At 38.7% G+C, this 20,169-nt stretch overlaps 1 protein-coding gene across 1 annotated transcript in view; it reads right to left on the minus strand.

Moving 5' to 3' along the window:
* LOC122793396 (nesprin-1-like) overlaps positions 1-20,169 on the minus strand; it is an 876,647-nt gene that overhangs the window by 548,308 nt on the left and 308,170 nt on the right. Inside the window, exons 13-14 of the mRNA XM_044061803.1 lie at positions 17,226-17,394; positions 3,707-3,803 (exon numbers count right to left, since the gene is read on the minus strand). Coding sequence (XP_043917738.1) covers positions 3,707-3,803; positions 17,226-17,394 — 266 coding nt within the window. The remainder of the gene's footprint in view (positions 1-3,706; positions 3,804-17,225; positions 17,395-20,169) is intronic.

The following is a 20,169-nucleotide window of genomic DNA, read 5'->3' on the forward strand; positions in this document are numbered from 1 at the left end:
AACCAGTATAAACTCTATCCAAAATGTGAAAAAGTACATTTTCATTCATTATATATCCTTACTCTCCCTTCTTCACCTACTTCCTTACTACTATCAAATTCTCTTACCTGACTTTCTCTCTAAATATAACATAAGCCTGTTTTTCCCTCACTTAATTTTGCAGTTCCTGTAACTTACCTTTAATTTCTTTGGAAATTATCTACAATTTCTATAAATATTAGATGATTGTCAAATAACTTGTATCAATTCTTAAACAATGTTTGTATATTATCATTAATTTGTTATAATTATTTAAACTGCTGATGTTTTATTTTTGAAGATTGTAAAATTCTTCTTCTTAAAATGTTTTGTAATAATTTGGAGCTTTTCTCCCTGGGCCTCTGCTGAAAATGGGCTTCTACCTAGTCGGGCTTTCCTGGCAATCAAATGTCAGTAAATAAATGAAATTGATCACACTATCTATTTGGAGTACAAATACACACTGAGAAGTAAAGTGGAAGAGCTGGCAGCACATCACATTACCTTATGTTTATCTCAGCAATTTCATTAATGCTGAACCCAAATTTAGCATGTTTGAGAACTGAAGGTGGACAGTGCTGCTTGCCCAAGGGAAACATGGAGCAGCTTTCAGCCTCTGGGAAATCTCTCTCTTCAGGACAATGTGTCTGGACAAAGGAAAGAGGAACTGCAGAACTTTGATTTATTTCTGACTCTGAGCTAAAGAGCCAAAAAGTTTGAGAAGGTACATTATGCAGTGAAAGAAGTGATTAAATTATGTAGTATATGTCAAAAAGGGAGGAAGACAGAGAGGGGGAGACTTATTTATTTATTTGAATTTTGTTTACCGGGATGGTCCACTGGGCCATTAAGAGCCCATTTTCAGTGGAGGCCTGGGAGAAATGCTCCATTGTAACATAAACATAAAGCAGAACATGTGCAATAAGAATAAATGTGATTAGAAAAGTGACAATTAGTTTAAAAGATATATGCAACAAGATTAACAGTTCGCTGAATAGTAGATAATAAATGTTAACAGACAAGTAAGTAATCAAGTTAACAGGTAACAATGTGTACATTTTCTGAGAATCAGAATAGTCAGGTTATCTGTCAACATTATAAGATAGTAGATATGAGGGCCACAAAGTTATGGATCAGGCATATGAAGGCTAGTTTTAAAGGTGGGAGACTTAGTGCAGTTGCACATGGAGGATAGAGAGTGTCACAAGGAGATTTGGAAAAAGGCAGGATTCTGAGATGTTCGAATAGATAATGGTAGAGTATATAACAGTGATAAAAGAGAAGTTTTATAACTACTGCTGCAAAAAGTCTGCAGTATCCATCAGTTGTTCTTCATGAGGGCACAAGCAGCCTGGAAAATATTGATGCTGTCATTAAATTAAAGTACTGAGCTAAACACTGTAAGTTGCATAAGACAGAAATCAGAAATGATGTTGGCTAAATAGTGAATAGAAGAGTTAGACATCTGTGAAGTTGCATGTGAAAGCAAATCAAAGAGATTCAGCAAAATGGAGTGAAAAACAATCACGAGAGACATGTCATGCATGAGAGTGAATGGAAGTCATATGGACATATAATGAGAAAAGACGTGCATCACAACTATGATGATTTATTACTGGTCTTGGATGTTCAGTTACAACATGCTATTTTACCACTTGTGGATGCTCCAAAGAAAGTTTTATTAGCAATGAGAAGTAAAACTGGAAAAAAAAACAGTTGAGCATAACGGAGAATAGGGGTGTGATTAAGAAACAGCCTGAGCTTACTGTCTAAAAAATAATGTGGTTACTGTGATGTGATAATATATATATATATATATATATATATATATATATATATATATATATATATTAGGAATACAAAATAAAAGTGTATGCCAAATGCAAGGATTTTTCTCAGTTTGATACTAATTAGGAATTCTGACAAATAAAATTAGAGGAGGAAAGTTCTGTGGTAAGGAAATGTAATTCTTCTTTAAGAAGCTATACAGGGATACATTTATAGTTCTTCAAAAATAATTCCATTTCCATTAAGATGAAATCTTGGAATGATATGTGTGACTTATTCTGAGTCCTAGAAAAGGAATGCTATGAAACTGAAGTGTGACACTGTTGGCTAAAGTAACTATCCTTCCTCCTCATGCCTGAAGATGCTAGTTAACTCAAGATCATAGGTTAGCTGCCCTTGTGGGCCATTTTAAAAATAGTTAATTTTCCCTTCAAAGGTAAAAGTCAAACCATGTACCTTTTTTCTGTAAGGTAAACACCTTAACTGTTATCCCAAACCTCCAAACAGAAAAGACCTCTTAAAGGCCGCGACCATATACTTAATTCTAGTTTCCTTATCAGCGATGTTGCCAAGAATGTCAGAGCACAGCTATGCTGCATCCTGCTCCCTTCATAGCTCAGCCTACACCATTAAATGTTAATGAAACTGTGAGAGCACCCATTGTGAAAGATACAAAAACCCTCTGATGAGCTTTTGTTTAATAGATCTAATAGTTAGGCCCTTAGCAGTATGCAATATTTTATCAGTGACAACCTCTTTTCCTTTACCTGACTTTCGAATAAAAAAAGTACAAATCTAATTTCTTTGAAAAGCTTAACATTGCATCCTGAATTCAGCACAGATATCAGAGGAATAAGGCAGGTGCTATCTAAGCACAACAGACATTTCTTATGATTGCTAGCATGAGTGATTTGTTTACCAAAGTCACACTTATTAAAGGAACAAGTCATGATTTCAAAAAAGGACCAACGTCTTGAGAAGAAATCGGAAATGGAAAAGAAATTTCAGCACAGTGGTAAAGCAGGAATGGGTTAAAAGTAGAGAATTTGTTCAACTAAAGCAGAAAAAGTAAAAAAGAGGGACACAGAAAAAGAAACCTAAAAAAATAAATAAATAATTACCAAAGAGAATGGCAAATAGGGTTGCCGATAATATTAAACTATGCTTATGAAAGTTGAGACAAAAGACTGACACTCATTTTTTTCTGAAATATAGCCTAATGCCATTTGAAATCCAGCTGAACATGTATAGCATGGAAATAAACTGGAAATGCAGGAGAGATATGAAGGACTTCATAGATAGGGGGAGATGCAAGAATAGCGTAGGAATGTCATATCCACTGAGCTTACCTATAAGCGTTACCAAAGACTGATTTTCTTAGCAGATAACTTGGTCTACTACAACTGCTGGTGGTGAGGGCTGCACAGCTCCTACTTACACATATCTTGGCACTGATTACAATACACTAGGAGTGTTACAGGTCAAAAAAGAATTACATTTATTTTCATTCTCTTTTTTATATGATTAAATTGCCAATTTTCAAACAAATCAGCACATTTTCAATGATTTTGTTTGGGAAGGGATGCACCCACACTGATCTTGTTTCAGTCTAATAAATACCCAACTCTGTATATTGGCTGAGGAAAAATACTTGTGTAAACTCTTTAGAACAAATTAATAGATTATGCATAAATAAACAAAGCTTTATATAGCTACATAAATACATATACAATATTTAAATAGCTATAGATATATTTATTTATAACAGCTACAATTAAAAGTACCATAATGCTTTGCCCAGCATAACATATAGACACTACAGTCATAAAATATACAGCCAGTTACGACTAAGCTTGCAAAGAAAAGCCCTAGTCTGTAAACATCACAGTACTGCTTTTACCTGAATTGTCCATCTTCAGATAAGTTGTAGCTGTCTGCTTCAAAGTTTGATATGTGACCTCGTATACCTCAAAGAATTTATTGCCATCGATGAAAGACTGAAAACACAAACAAGGGATGTACAGGAAAATAGTATTGTCAATACCCTAGTCTGAACATGGCAGAAGAATGCACTAGGCACTTTCTTTTATTTAAGAACCGAGACATAAAACTGCACTTTGAATATTAGATGTCATTTGTTACATTTATCTTTATATTCATTTAAATCTGCCCTTATATTCATAACAATGGAGCAAGGCAACCTAGGCCACAAAAAGCGATTTGCAATCTATATTGCATTTTACAACACAGCAAATAATGTAAACAAAAAATCCTTGCATATTTGTAGTGGTGCTCTGGTAATAAACAAATACCAGGGTAAACCATTGACATATTGGGACAAGCTACTGTACAACATACTTGCTTTCAATATGTGCCATTTGTAAATCAGTATGTAGTTAAATTGTAGCCTTCTGTACAACAAAGTAAAGATGAGTAGCCAGAATACCAGAAAATATACTAGCACATCCATCTATAAGTCAGTATGCAGTTAAACTGTCAGTTAAACTGTTGCCTTCTGTAGATCAAAGGAAACATAAGTAGTCAGAATACTAGAAAACGACTGGCACATCCATCTATAAATCAGTATGCAGTTAAACCATAGCCTTCTGTATATCAAAGGGAACATAAGTAGTTAGAATATCAGTAAATGACTGGCACATCCATCTATAAATCAGTATGTAGTTAAATTGTAGCCTTCTGTACCTCAAAGAGAACATAAGAAATCAGAATACCAGAAAATGACTGGCACATCCATCTATAACCCAGTATGCAGTTAAACCATAGCCTTCTGTATATCAAAGGGAACATAAGTAGTTAGAATATCAGTAAATGACTGGCACATCCATCTATAAATCAGTATGTAGTTAAATTGTAGCCTTCTGTACCTCAAAGAGAACATAAGAAATCAGAATACCAGAAAATGACTGGCACATCCATCTATAACCCAGTATGCAGTTAAACCATAGCCTCTTGTACATCACAGGGAACATAAGTAGTCAGAATATGAGAAAACAGCTGGTACATCCATCTATAAATCAGTTATGTAGTTAAATTATAGCCTCCTGTACATCAAGGGGAACATAAGTAGTCAGAACACCAGAAAACAAATGGTATATTGGTCACACTGCGTATTTTGAAAAGGTAGTCATGAACTTATTTTCACACAGAAGTAGTACAGTGGTTTTCCACTGGCCACTCAAACTTAATAAGCATTTTGTCAAAATGCACACTGATAAATAGGGCTGACCAAAAGTACTGCATTCTCACATTCCAGTGTCAGGTTCTGGCCTGTAGTTTTAAGGGCAAACTTGCACATACCACATCACAGTATGAGAAAACAGTACTTCCTTCGTTAACTTGTGCTATGTCATTTGGTAGAGACAACAGAGTTTACAAGACAGATATAAAGAAAATACAAAACTTTTATTTTTTGTTGACCAGGATAGTCCCGCTTGATTACTTACGTCTTTTCAAGAGACACCCAAGGTGGTATTTGTACTGCAATGGCAAATTTGGCCAGGGCATCGTGTAACTACTATTCTTTTTGATGTGCACTGTGGGATCTTTTTAATTCACCTGGGCTACAACTAACTCAAACAGATGAGACCTTAATGTAACATCTCAAACAAAGGACAACATGCTCAGGAGTGAAGCACCTCCTAATGATGCACTGCAGAGTCAGAAATCCAGTCACTTGGACTGGGAATAGAACCTCTGGTGTGTGCATTACCTGTTGCTCCAGTTAATTATTAATCTATCTTGAGGAAAACATGCCTGCAGACATCAGCTCTAGAGTCCATCTTATCGGCAGTTAATTCTGGCTTCCCATTTCCAGTGAACGTGCAAGAAAGCATATTTGCCATACAATAGACATACAATAAAATATTAAAGGAGACTCCAGTTCCACAGATAAGCCGAATATGCATGAAAGTATAGTGACCTCTGCATTCTGACATAGTGGCTGAGGAACTTCACAGTTCTCTGTGAGCAGGTGAAGGATTTTTTCCTGGCCTAAGGAAACTAGAATGAGCCAGTCCTAATATTTTCTTCAAACTATTTTTTGATAACAAACAACCATACATTAAGCAACAATTACAACCACACATGAAATGCGCACTTTTGTCCCAGTAACAATAACAAAAAATTATTTCATTAGAACTACATAAATCTGAAAGATCATGTGTTTAAATATCTTAGTATGAAACCACATGATAAAAGTTTAAGACGGTACACTAAAATAAATGGATTGTAAAACCAAACTCTTTATCATCACTAATAAAATGCATATATGTCCTTATAATTAAAAGTAAAGTACTTTAATGTCAATACAATATTGATAATGCAATATCATAAATAACCACAATAATTAATATTCATAAAATAAATTGGTATGCTGATACACACACACACACACACACATATATAAAGGGGTATACTTTGACCTCTGACCCATTGAAATTACATTTCAACGAAACGTAAACAGAGGAAATATTTTTCATGAAAGTGCATTTTCACGACAATGCACTTTCAGGAAATGCAAATAAACCAACATTAACCATGATTATGCAGGTGGGCAATCCCCCCTGTGCCCCCCACACCCCCACTAGTTTTACATTCTCACTCGAGATATTCCCTTATCCCCACTGTGCCACGATCTAAGCAACAGCCCCCATTGCTGTTTGCTTAGTTGCCATTTCACAAAAGTGCATTTTCATGAAAATGCACTTTCGCGAAAATGAGTTCACCTGTTTACTTTTCGTTGAAACGTAATTTTGATGGGTTGAGGTAGACCCATATAAAGATATATGTGTCTACTTCAGAAGACTGACAAACCAAAAGACTAAATCCCAAAAGACTGAAAATTAAAAATACTGAATGCATTTTAATGCAGAGGGCAAGCCCCCCTGCACCCCTCATGTGGAGGACTGTGCCCCCCCACACCCCCTGCTAACTATATATACCGACTCCAAGATTGCAGAACAGTAGAGAAGGGGGAAACTCCAGCATTCAGTATATTGAATTTTCATTCTTTTAGGAATCAGTCTTTAGTGTTTTTCAGTCTTCTGAAGTAGACCAAGCTATATATATAGATATATAAATATATATTTATATATATATATATATATATATATATATATATATATATATATATATATATATAGATATATATATTTATATCCGTATATATATATATATATATATATATATATATATATGAGAGAAAGAGGTTCATATGTGTATACTGGGCTAATAACCACTGCAGCCTTTATAATAATGTGCTATATTTTACCTTGGAAGTTGTTTTAAGGACTGTATATTAGTTAAGGAATGATTTAACTGTTGCCTCTGTCCATCAGAGACATAGGTGTCAGATCAACGGTGAATTTTCGATTTCCTGTCCAAGTTTCCAAGTTATACTTAAATACGGCTAAGAAAGGGCTCTGCTTTGCAAGGATGGGAAGCTCATTCCACAGAATGTGAGATATGTACCTGCCACTCCAACATGTCCTAGTTAGAGCACAAGCAAAGTTTATATACACACACATATATATTTATATATATGTGTGTGCGTGTGTGTGTGTGCGTGTGTGTGTGTGTGTGTGTGTGTGTGTGTGTGTGTGTGTGTGTGTGTGTGTGTGTGTGTGTGTGTGTGTGTGTGTGTGTGTGTGTGTGTGTGTGTGTGTGTGTGTGTGTGTGTGTGTGTGTGTGTGTGTGTGTGTGTGTGTGTGTGTGTGTGTGTGTGTGTGTGTGTGTGTGTCTGTGTTTGTTTGTGTGTGTATATATAATATTATTATGAAATTAAAACATTATACATAATAAAAACGGTATATGCTAAGTACATCCTAACTTGGCTGCTCTCATTCCCAAAACAGGGTTAATTTATACATACTCATTTAAACATGGTGGTGTGTCTGCATTTAATTTTTGCCTCCAAGTCAGTTCTTTATATTCAGTGTTTGTCTCTCATGCACCACCTTTTGGATTAACCAGATTTTTTTCTAAAATAGCAAAAATAAACTTCATAAAACCAGAACAAATAACTGAGTGCTTTTAAAGTGCACTATTTTGATTACCTTTTAGTATATCATAGCAATGTTTATATATGTTTTTCCTAAAAGGTCTCTCAGTTTTGCCAATATAAAAAGAAGAGAAAGTTAAGCACTTAGCTTTGCATAGTATTCCAGTTATTGGACTTTTTTGCTATGATGTACTTAACACGGTGGGCAAACATTAGCTTATGGTCAATGACTATGCTTTATAACTTGGTGTGATTTACCTTTCCAAGGAAACCTTTTGTTATTTGACGTGAAGCAAATTTTTGGAATGCCTGTTGTATCTGAGCTAAAGGTAAAAATCACTGTTTTAGTTTTTCTGGCATTCAAAAGTATCCTCACCAGCAGGATATTTCAACACTGCACCACACTACAGGGCAACCTACAACATTTATGCTTTCATAATATCTCAAATGACAACTTGACACATCTCACTATATTTCCTAATCTATTTATTTCTCCTCTGTACTATTGCCTGAGGATTCAGAAAGAATCCCAAATTTGGTAGTAACTAAGAGCTGCAGCAAAAAGTGTCTTTTTAATTGGCTAAGCCGCATGTCTGTGAATCGCCATTAACCACCGCTAGTGCTACTGCTAATCATTACTTTCCTGTGGTAGTTAACACTGCTGGCCCATGTACTGTGTTTGCACATGCACCCTTCTCATTCACTCTCCCACACAGACACACACATACACACACACACACACACACACACACACACACACACACACACACACACACACACACACACACACACACACACACACACACGCACACACACCAAATACCTCTTATCTTTCACTGAGCTGACAAAACATTCCCAGCATCTCTTTTATGTTTTTGTTCCTGCCCGTGTAAATCAGGGATCTTTACAGTCAGTCTATAATGTGGATATTAGAGTTACTTCCTGTTCTTTTTCTTAATGAGTATACAATGTATTTTGATGCTAGATCTGTTGTTCTCTTAACTTTTTAATGTGGTACCAGTAACAGTTTAGATATTCTCCCTGGTGTCATCTAGTGTTCCTCCCATCTTTGTACTAAAGCCTCTCACACAAGGACAAACCTCCATTCTTCTCAACTGTCTGTCACTGATTTGACAGGATGTTCCTGTTATTGCCTTATAGGAACCCTTGAACCTCGAAACTCACAGACTGATGCAATCAGTGAATCATGACTGACATTAGAATTCCATGCCTCTTATAGGTTAAGTGAGTACTAGTACAGCTGCTGTTGTAGGTTATTTTAAGCCTAGCCAATGTCCATTTTGGTATTTAAATTAATCTATGCCATATGGTGATAGATTTGCCTTAGCCATCTCATAGTCAATAATTATATATTACCCCTAGTAAGAATAAATGAGATCAATACCAGGCTGAACAAGGAGGAGGTCACGGTGAGCTGCCTGTCGGGCGCTAGGATCCGCCACATAACACAAGCACTCAGGTCACTCCAAGGCAAGTACAAATATGACTCAGTCATTGTTCATGCTGGTGTGAATGACCTGAGATGTACCTCCCTGGACTACATGAAAAGAGACATAGAGGAGCTCTCTGAGCATGTAGCCCAGGCCAGCATGACCCTGACCTTGAGTAGCATCTTACCCTCACCAAGAATGATACCACAGTATGAAGACAAGATGATCAATTTCAACAATTGGCTTAAGTATTGGTGTCATTCAAAGGGGATCCAATGCCTGTCAGCCTGGGATGACATGCTCGACAAGCCACGATGCTTCGCTAGGGACGGCTTGCACCTGTCACCCCTGGGCTTTCGGATATTGGCAAAGGCTCTTGCTACCCCATAGTGCCTTTTTAGGCAAGGCTCAAAAGACAAACCCACCTCCATAGGTATCACAAGGGATAAGAAACTAAGAGTAATGCTACTCAATGCCAGAAGTCTAAACCTCAAGATGCACGCACTCGAAACTCTCCTTAGCATGGAGAACATCGATATCTGTGCAGTAACAGAAACCTGGTTCAAGGCTCTCGAGAGCACCCCAGCACTACCAGGTTATACCTCATACCATGCTTTTCGGCCTCAAAACTTGGACCGAACCACAAAAGGAGGGGGAGTATCAATATTCATCAAAGATACCCACACCTCCAGGTTGGTGGCACAGCACGAAGCATCAGAGAATATCCATGTGCAACTAACAGTGGGTAAAACTCCTTCCAGTTTATAGCCTGCTACAGACCACCCTCCCAAACCCAGGAACCCCACTTGGCCTTCCTGAGAACACTGGAAAATATGAAGGTCTCTCCAAACACCATTATATTGGGTGACTTCAACTACCCAACCATAGACTGGGAGCATTACTCTAGCTCCAACACCCTAGCCCAAAGGTTCCTAGAATTTATAAACTCAAATGCTATGGAACAACTTGTTACCACTCCCATAAGAGGGGAAAACATACTGGACCTGATCATCACCAACATGGGGACTCTATGCTCCAGACCAGAAGTGTATCCCTCACTGGTAAGATCCGACCATAAACTAATCTCACTGGATATTCACCTCCCGACCCCACCCCATGCCCAGAAAACCACAGTGAAAAACTTCTCTAAAGCAAATTTCACACTCCTCAAAACCGAGGTGGAATCCTTCAAAGCCCCCGGGCCTGTGGATAATACGGCCCAGACCGCAAAATCCTTTATAAACGCATTCTATGAACACCTTCAGGAATGCATGGATCATGCAATCCCAAATAAAACCAAGACCCAATCCTCCAAAGGCATACGTCCTGTCTGGTGGACCCCAGCCATAAACAAACTATACAATAGAAGGAGGAAGCTACTACATGATAGAGCAAAATCCCAAAAAGGGAACGCATCTCTGATCAGTATTAGCAAAAAACTACGGGCACTCATAAAATCGTCTAAGGCCAGCTTCGAGAGGAAAATTGCACAGGACACTAAGGATAATCACAAGGCTTTCTTTAGTTATGTTAGTAATCTGGGTGGGAATTCCCAGATATGCTCAGAATTAGTCCAAAATGACAAAAAATACACCGAACCCACAGACATTGCCAACATCCTAGCTGACAGGTTCAGCGCAAACTTCTCCCCCCACTCCCCACCAAAAGGGCTAATATCTATCCCAGCAGAGTGCTGCCCCCCTGACATCTCAGATGCTCAGGTAAGAGCTGCCCTCTCCATAGCAAGAAACACAGCATCAATGGGACCAGATGGTGTCCCGGGCTGCATCTTACATGAACTCCAAGAAGAGCTAAACCCAAACCTAAAACTACTGTTCAATCTCAGCCTTACTACAGGATATGTACCCAAAGAGTGGCGTACAGCAACAGTGGTCCCTCTCCACAAAGGTGGTGCCTCAACGGATCCTGGAAACTATCGCCCCATAAGTCTCACTAGCTTGGTCTGCAAAGCTATGGAAAGGATCATCATGGACCTTATAAATAAAGATATTGGGGACCTACAGACACTGGATCCTACCCAGTTCGGCTTTGTTAAGGGCAGATCCTGCCTCTTAAACCTGGTCAATTTCTTTGAAACAGTCACCAAGGCCATTGACAAGGGGAAGGTGGTCCACACAGCCTACGTGGACCTCGCAAAAGCCTTCGATACAATACCCCACTGGCATTATAGATAAGCTCACCAGCTTAAATATAAACCCCTATGTCACTAGATGGGTTGCAAACTGGCTCAAGGACAGAACCCACATGGTTAGAATAGCTGGAGCCATGTCAGACTCCAAACCAGTTACAAGTGGCGTCCCACAAGGCTCAGTCCTGGGACCTCTCTTGTTCGGTATATATTTCTCGGAGGTACAGGCCAACATGGAAGGACTGTGGCTGACCAAGTTCGCAGATGACTGCAAACTGGGTGCCATAATAGACTCTCCAGCCGACACAAGCATCCTCCAAAAGGGACTCATAGAAACAGACAACTGGTGCCAGAGCCATGGCCTCAAGCTAAATGCCAAAAAGTGTATAGTCATCCCTTTGGCAAAACAAAGTGCCCACAAATTACCACATAGGTGGTAATCCATTAAGTACAGAAGAAGTAATTAGGGACCTGGGGACCCAAGTTGATAGCAATCTCTCATTTGACAACCACGTGGCCAAAGTGGTTAGAAAAACATTTTATATAGCCCACCTAATCATGAAGGGATTCACATCTAGATCAGGGGAGGTCATCGTGCCTCTTTACTCATCCCTCATCAGGCCCATAATTGAGTACAATGCCCCTTTTGGGAAGTACCTTACCAGACACCTGCAGCAACTGGAAAGACCCCAAAAGTACCTCACCAAGAGGATCAAGGGGCTCAAACAGATGCCGTATGCTGCCCAGTTAAAGAAACTCCAGCTCTACTCTGTGGCATACTGCCTGCTCAGAGGCGATCTGTGCCTGACGTATAAAGCCATGTCCAACCCGGAATTAATGGACATGCTGCACCTCAGAAAATCCAAATCCCATCGAGCTACGCGCTCGAGGGACTTGAACCTCAGCACTGAAATAAATAGGACATGCTGGAGGGACAGATTCATAACCCAGAGGCTCCCTTCACTCTGGAATAAAATCCCAGCCTAGGTTAGGTAGAGTCCCTCATTGACTCTCTTCAAGAGGAATCTTGATGAGTGGATGGGAGATCGTAGGTTTATCCCGGGTATCACTTCTGTGTCACTGTTAGACAGAGGCACAGTATACTAACCTCAAAAAAGGGCATAGCAAAATTAATTTAAAATGGGTGGCGAAAGCCATACACACTCTGGCTAGGCTTATAAATGCCCTAGGGCAGATAGCCTAGTATGAACCTATGAACCTATGAACCTATGAATACCAGAGATAATCTGAGGGGACCCATGCATTAGATAAATCATTTAGATGCTGCCTCTGTCCATCAGTAGTACAGCAGATAGTCCTGGGGTAAATATTCTAATACCCTCCATAGATCCAAGTTGCACTTGAATATGTACAGGGATGAGCTTTGTTTTATATGGATGAGGAGTCTGTTCCAGAGCAACAGTATCCTCTGTGAGATATGCCTGCCCTTCCAATCCTGATTTTGAGGAAGAGGTTTTGATCCTTGAATTAAGTATTTCTGATGCCATTTGACTTATTGATGTGTAGAAGGTCCTTCAGTATTAAGTCATGGGATGCTTTGTATGTCAGACACAGGTTACCTCTTACTAGTGTGTAGGATATCAAGTATAGTAACAGGACTTTGAGATGGTCCATATAGGACATATTGATTAGGCCTTGTATCCTTTAAGTAAGTTATCATTGTTGGTGTTCCAGTAGTTACATGTGTCTGGATAGATACATGCCAGAGGAGGCATTATACTCAATGAGCATCCTAATGAGGGCTGAGTAAAGAGAGACAATGACATCTACAGATCTACAAACAATCCCTATATTTATAGTAATAGAAGGACTTTTTATGACAGAGGACATATGTCGGCCAAAATTAGGTAACTGTCCATATAAGTTCCCAAATTCTGAACAAATGGATCAACTCTTAGAGGTGTATTGTCAATGAGGTAATTCCCCAGGATACAATAATGCATTCTTTTGGTATTTAACTTTAGTCCGCAATTTTGTCACCAGTAACTGGTTTGGGACAAACCTTCTTGCAGGATGACCAAACCATTTTGGGATTCAATGATTGCTCCTATCTTGCAGTCATCTGAAAACTTAGACAGCCTGTGCCCTTTGGTATTGACTTTTACTTCAAAAACATAGATGACAAACAGCAACAGTCTCAGCACTGAACCCTTAGGGATTCTACTTGCGACTGGTCTCTTCAAGGAAGTAGCTTCCCCTATTTTTATCTCTTGCACCATATCTGTGAGCCAGTTGGCAATCCAGTGGGTGACTCGGGGATATTCCAAGTTTATTTAGCTTTTCCACTATTCTTGAGTGTGGCAAACTTTAGCCAAGATGATGTATACAGTGTGTACTGTTTTTCCTTCATCCATCGCTTTGCTTAATTTTTCAAAAAAGTCCACCAGGTTGAGTAAGCATAACCTACCCTTGACGAATCTAAACTGAGATGGGTCCACTGTTTGGGGGTTCCCTTTGTCCTTATCAATTAGTCTGTCCGTGGCTTTGCATATGAGGCTGGTCAGACTTAAGGGTCTGCAATTTTCTGGGTCTGTGGAAGGGCCTTCCTTTTGCAGGGGAATGACTGTTGTTCTCCAACTTGTTACAAAACCTGTAAGGAGGATGAAGTTGAACAGTGTTTGTTGTTGGGGGGGGGGGGGTGAGTAAATTATGCTTCATGCTTTTTTAAGATACATTCAAGGATGTTGTCAGGACCCAGTGATGTAGTATTTTTAGTTTTTGATAGCGATATTAGGACTTGCACTTGTATGAGAGCTGAAGGCAATCTGGCTCAAGATATGTCTTGTGGAACAGATGAACAGGCGAAAGGGTAAAGTTTGAGCTGAATTTACTGGACAGTAGGCTCACTATATATTCAGTCCCACTATTGGTAACATCACTCATAATCAGCTCAGCACATTGTTGCTTTGTGTTTCCGAGATTATGTACATAACTAAAAATGGCCCTGTGATTGCCTGTGGACTGGGTAACTATTCTAGCTCCAAACTTGGCTTTAGTGAGTTTTATTAATGATTTATTATACTTGTATAAAAACACTAGTTAAACTAATTGATTAGTTAGAATAGTGGGTCAATGTTTCAGCTTTCTGTGTCAAGGGTGGAGGTTTAAAGCCTCCCCTAATTTTTTTTGTGTATTCTAGTATATCTGGTATCTAGTGGCGACACAAAGGACTTGTATCCCTGGTGCAAGCATACAGAGATGGAATCTTTTTTGTGCTTTAGAGTATCCATGGTGTCTTAGTATTCATCCCACCCCTATGTTTTTCATGCTACAAATATTTTTTTCCTATTTTTTTCTAAGTGTCTTTAAGACATGATATGAAGATTATCCTTGGTGCAGAGTGCCCCCCACCCCACATATTACAGGCTTTTCTCATTAGTCTAGGGGTCCATACAGATATGACCATTCTTTACACACACACACCCACAGTGTTGTTGGGGAGGGGTGACTAAATCATGCTTCATACTTTTTAAGGTACATTCATATAGACACACACGCATCCTACCTTACCTGTCCTCTAACTGACACCCTCAACCATGACTTCTCAGTTAGACACACACTCACAGATATAATCACACATGCATCCCCCCATCACTACCTGTTTGCTAAACTCCCCTGCACATACCTCTACCACAATGGGTGAACACAAGTTTTTGACCAAGTTCATTAACATTTATTTTTTTTTATTTAACATTTGTTAACTGAGAAAGTCCAACTTGGAACAAAGCCAATTTTCAGCGGAGGCCTGGGGAGAAATGCTCCAGACGCATGTCTTTGTAATGTGGGAGGAAACCAGAGCACCTGGAGGAAACCCATATGAACACAGGGAGGACATGCAGACTCCATACAGAAGGCACCCCAGCCAAGAATCGAACCAGAGAACCTCTTGCTGTGAGGTGACAACGCTACCGCTGCACCACTGAGCCGTCCTAAGTAAGTGTTAGTGGCTGTGTTACTTTACATAGCCATGCTCTGAATCACTTGGCTGAATAAATGTTGCAGGCATGTTTGGGGACAGAACAGTCTAGTTAGCATAAACCCCCCACCCCCGAATGTCTAATTAGCATTTAATGCAGCCATAGAGACGGACCATAGTAGAGCTCCTCATCTTCATGCTAACGCAGCATAGTAAGGCTGCCTCTGAACAGAAATGATTAAATGATTAAATTGTTGTAACCATTCTGAATTCACCTCTCTGTCTCTTACAAACTGTGTCTTTTAAGTTATCCTAACATTATCCATACCTGATGATTGATGTTAGATCTCCACTACCTACTGAGTGCATGTTTCGGTATGTAACCAAACTGTACTGAGTTCATAATGTTTCTCTATCTATTTATCTATTGGATTTACTGGCTGAGTCGTTTTTTGGATTATTATTTCATTGTGTGGTGTTCTATACAATATACCTGCAATTTCTGTGGAGTTTTTCTCCCTGGGTCTCCTCTGAAAAGGGTCAGTTTATGGCCAGCCAGACCATCCTAGTTAACAAATGTCAATAAATAAATAAATTCATGCATACATAAACAAACAAACAAATACATACTTGCATACATACATACATACATACGCATGTACATACATACATAAATAAAAGTTGAGATTTACTGAGTCATTCTAGTTTTATGAACTGGAACTGTGTTCTGATTTGAAGTTGGTTACGTGCTCTGGCAGAGCATATCAAGGGGAATTGTCTATTTTGATCATGTCATCAGTGAATACATTAAATAGCACAGGGTCAAGGATTGAGCTTTATAATTCACCTATGCTGGTTGAAATGAGAGCTTAATATGCACCTCTCCATTTAACTGGTTGATGTCTCCCTTCCACATAACTTTGAAACCATGTGAGTGTGGTACCCATCACACCTAATTGAGAGAGTCCATGTTATGTTAACACTGTGCCAAGTGATTTTGGCATATATAAGAAAATATACAAAAATTAAGGTAGCAATGTTATTCTGGTTTATAGGTGAGTTTTGAGAGTCTAGGAAGGCTAGAGGGCAGTACCTGCACTGTAGCCAGGGCAAAAAAACACATGTTGTGTTTGTGAAAGTAGTTTGTCTTTACAAAATGACATCAACTAAAAAAAGACATAGCTTTATTTTAGAAATTTACACATAAGTGATGCAGGACTATGAAGTGGACACAATCCTTTTTACAAATGCAAAACAGGCTTTTGACTTGGACATACAGTATTACAAGAAAGTTAATAAACAATCATGCTTTAATGTAAAATGCTAATATCATGGTTTACAGAGATTAAAACTAGAATAAAAGGACTTTTAATGTTAGGAGGCTCCCCCTGATTAGGGAGGTAACTGAAGGACCAGTACTAGACCCTTTATAAATTAATTCATAATTCATGTCATAAAGAGATAAAGATGATAACGCTTGATGAGTTCAGTGTTTGAGCTCCTAACTTAATGTAATACATGTGATGGATCCTGACTGCTGTGGTCAGCACTCACTCAGTGAAAACATCATATGAGCTCATCTTGCTTTGTTGAAGCAGAACAGTATTTTATGAAAATTGTCATGCATCAGAACAACATTATATAACTCTCTGATTGACTGACAGACAAGGATAGCCTGACTGACTGACTGACTGACTGTCCGTGTAATGGATCTAAGCCAAAATAGTACTAGCCTGCAGAAATAATTGGTACATTCTTTAGCACTGGTCACCCAGTTCTAAAACGAAACAGATAGCACTGTGATGCAGTATTAGAAACATTGGCCAACAAAGGTAATTTCCAAAATTAGTGACACCAACTCACAATGTAATTTTGAAGAAGCAGCTCCACTGAATCCCTCCGTCCATATTTGATAATCCAGGACTTAAGTTTAGATTCAGCAACCATCAACAGAGAAAGAAGGCGATACTTAAGTTCTAGAAACTCCAACTTTATTAGATGCGTTTGTGATGCTGGTGCAATGACATTAAACCTGAAAAAGAAAAAGAAAAAAAAAGCACTACAATTAGGCATGCATGTATTCAAGTGTTAACACATTTGGCATCAGGTATGAGAAACTGCTATTCTTCTGTACATAGATGGATAACAATCATTTAGTGTCCTTCCACACAGTAGTTAACTATCCATCACTATGGACAGAACTATTATACATAATGTTCAATGGGATTCACATCCATGTAGTTAATATTTAACAGTCATACTCATTATGTGCTTCACACTAGTGTTTGGGTAATATCAGGTCTGTTTTTAATCCCTATAATATTTTTAAAATTCAGGTACTCACCTGTGTGAATTGTCAGGCACAGACTGGTATACAATAAAGGTGAGACAGTCACTTCAAAACAGTACATACAAGTAAAATCATACCCCTTACAAAGACAGAAAAATATTCTCTGTATTGTTTGTGTCTTTCGGCTTTTCCCAGTTAGGGGTCGCCACAGAGGAACTCCGGTCCACTAATGATTGGCAGTTGATTTTTACGTACTGGCTTGCCAGGCCTGATGCACAACTTTCAACGAAGGTACGCCCATTCACGCATGTCTCCACGCAGAAGACGCTCTAGCTGAGAATCGAACCGGACAGCGTCTTACTGCGAGGCGACAACGCTACCGCAGCGCCACCACCACAGGTTTATCCTCTGTATACGCAGTTTTAAATAATTTTAAGCTGTTCCCATATGATTCAGTCCCATATACTATCCCCAGTGGTAGGCAAAGGGGGTAGCTGCTCTGGGAGCAAAGTGTTAGGGAATGAAACTGGCCGATCTCGATTGCTTTTCATTGCATACTGGCATAATGAGGTTATTCCAGTTGCAGTAAAAACAGAGCACTGCAACACTCTTTGTGTGGTATTGACTATAAGAATTGATTGCAGTTTAAAAGTAAAAAAAAAAAAAAAACTTTTTTTAACTGAGCACTGTAGCACTCTGTGCATTGTATAAACTTTAGCAACTGCTTGCTACAAATGTAGCAAACAGTACATTACAGCTTAAAAGAAGATGAGAGCTTTTATTTATTTATTATTTTTTTTTTTAAGGGACATTTGAGGACCCCAAGCCCTGATCACTAGCATTTCATACAGACTTCAGACCCTTGATAAATCTTCAACAGTGTTTCTACTGGTTCACCAGGAAATGCAAACTTGATAAAAAATATTGAATTAACACTTCCAAGAAACTTCATCAAAGACATGCTCTGAACCCAGTCCCAGCATCAGAATGGGAACCTTTCAGATATGTGCAACCTTGGATATACCTATAACCCATCATGTACTCTCCTATGCCTGCTTACTTGTATATCTGCCAAGAGTAAAACATTTAGTCTCAAATGATCAGTGATCGTCTCCTGCTTAATATATACAGCCCAAATTGTTGCATACATCTTACAATCAATATTTAACAAGCTGACATTTTATTTATTTATTTGTCATTTGTTAACCAGGTTAGTCCAACTGAGCCAGTGGCCCATTTTCAGTGGAGACCCGAGGAGAAAAGCTTCAGACAGTTATTACAAAGTTGCAGAAAAGAAAAACATCTGACAATGAAGTTTTATGCAAACAATATAATAATATACTGAGAATGAAGTTTACATAAATTTCTAATGTTCTCATGTACATATCGAGCAGGACATTGGATTCCAACCTGGTTACAGGGTCATGGTTGTCAATGAATACCAAAATGAGGACGGGGAAAAAGAATTAGAACCTTTACTATAAATCAATACTACCAGAAAAGTAAACTGGTAATTCATCTGGGTAGAAGCTTTCCCAATTTTAAAGAACCTTAGAGCCTTATTTAACTTATCTTTGATATAATACATTCTAAAGCTAACATTCTCCTCTGGAGGTAGACTGGGAATGGGTAGGTCTCTTAACATCTGCCATCTCAGATCCTGCCTCCAGATCCAAATCAAAACGCAAATTAAAAAAAACAGTATTTGAAATTAGAAAGTTTCCTGTGGAGAATAGTTCACTACACTAGATCAGACATTTAACAGCTATTACACCATTGGTTATTTCAGGACTCCTTACCAACTATGCAGACATTCAAACAAAGGTTCACTTCATGCTTCACTAACACTTTCACAACTCCTTCATGAGGTACTTTCTTAAATATCCTTGCTATGCTGAGACATACTATTCACTCTTGAAAACTTCCTTTTGTCATCCAACTGATAAATTCATAAAATAATATTAGGTTGGTCAGACAGGCAAACTCTAGCAAAATAACCACGGTGACAGACTTTTCCTTGAAATAAACTACTGCTGTTAGCAATCAGTTTCATTAGCAAGATACATATATAATGCTTTCCCAGGAAAGTATGTTAAATTAATCATTGATAAACATATGAGTCAACACAATGAGATGACGTATTCTAAGAGCTCACATTAATTCAGAATCAGTGGGCATTGTAGCATGTCGTGTTCCTCGTCTCCCACCTACAGGACAACAACATGTACCTTGCTGTCACCAGTGAAGGTGTCAAAACTGTGCAGACAGCCCCACTGTGGGTGATGAATGTCACCTTCCACATTGTGTGCCCTCTTCGCGCATGCAGTTGTATTACATCCAAACATTTGCTGGCGGTGCCAGAAGATGTCAGGTGCAGCTGAAGTGTAGCTTTCATGAAGAGTAAGTAAACAGGCCACTTACTGAGAATTATTGTTGTGTAAGCATGTGGTGGCAGATCTTCCTGCCATAACACTAAAGCTACAGTACATCTTTAGAACTTTGGTGAAAGCAAATTTT

This window comes from Protopterus annectens, chromosome 1.part0 (assembly GCF_019279795.1).
Source record: "Protopterus annectens isolate FY-2018-M chromosome 1.part0, PAN1.0, whole genome shotgun sequence".
NCBI lineage: Eukaryota > Metazoa > Chordata > Ceratodontiformes > Protopteridae > Protopterus > Protopterus annectens.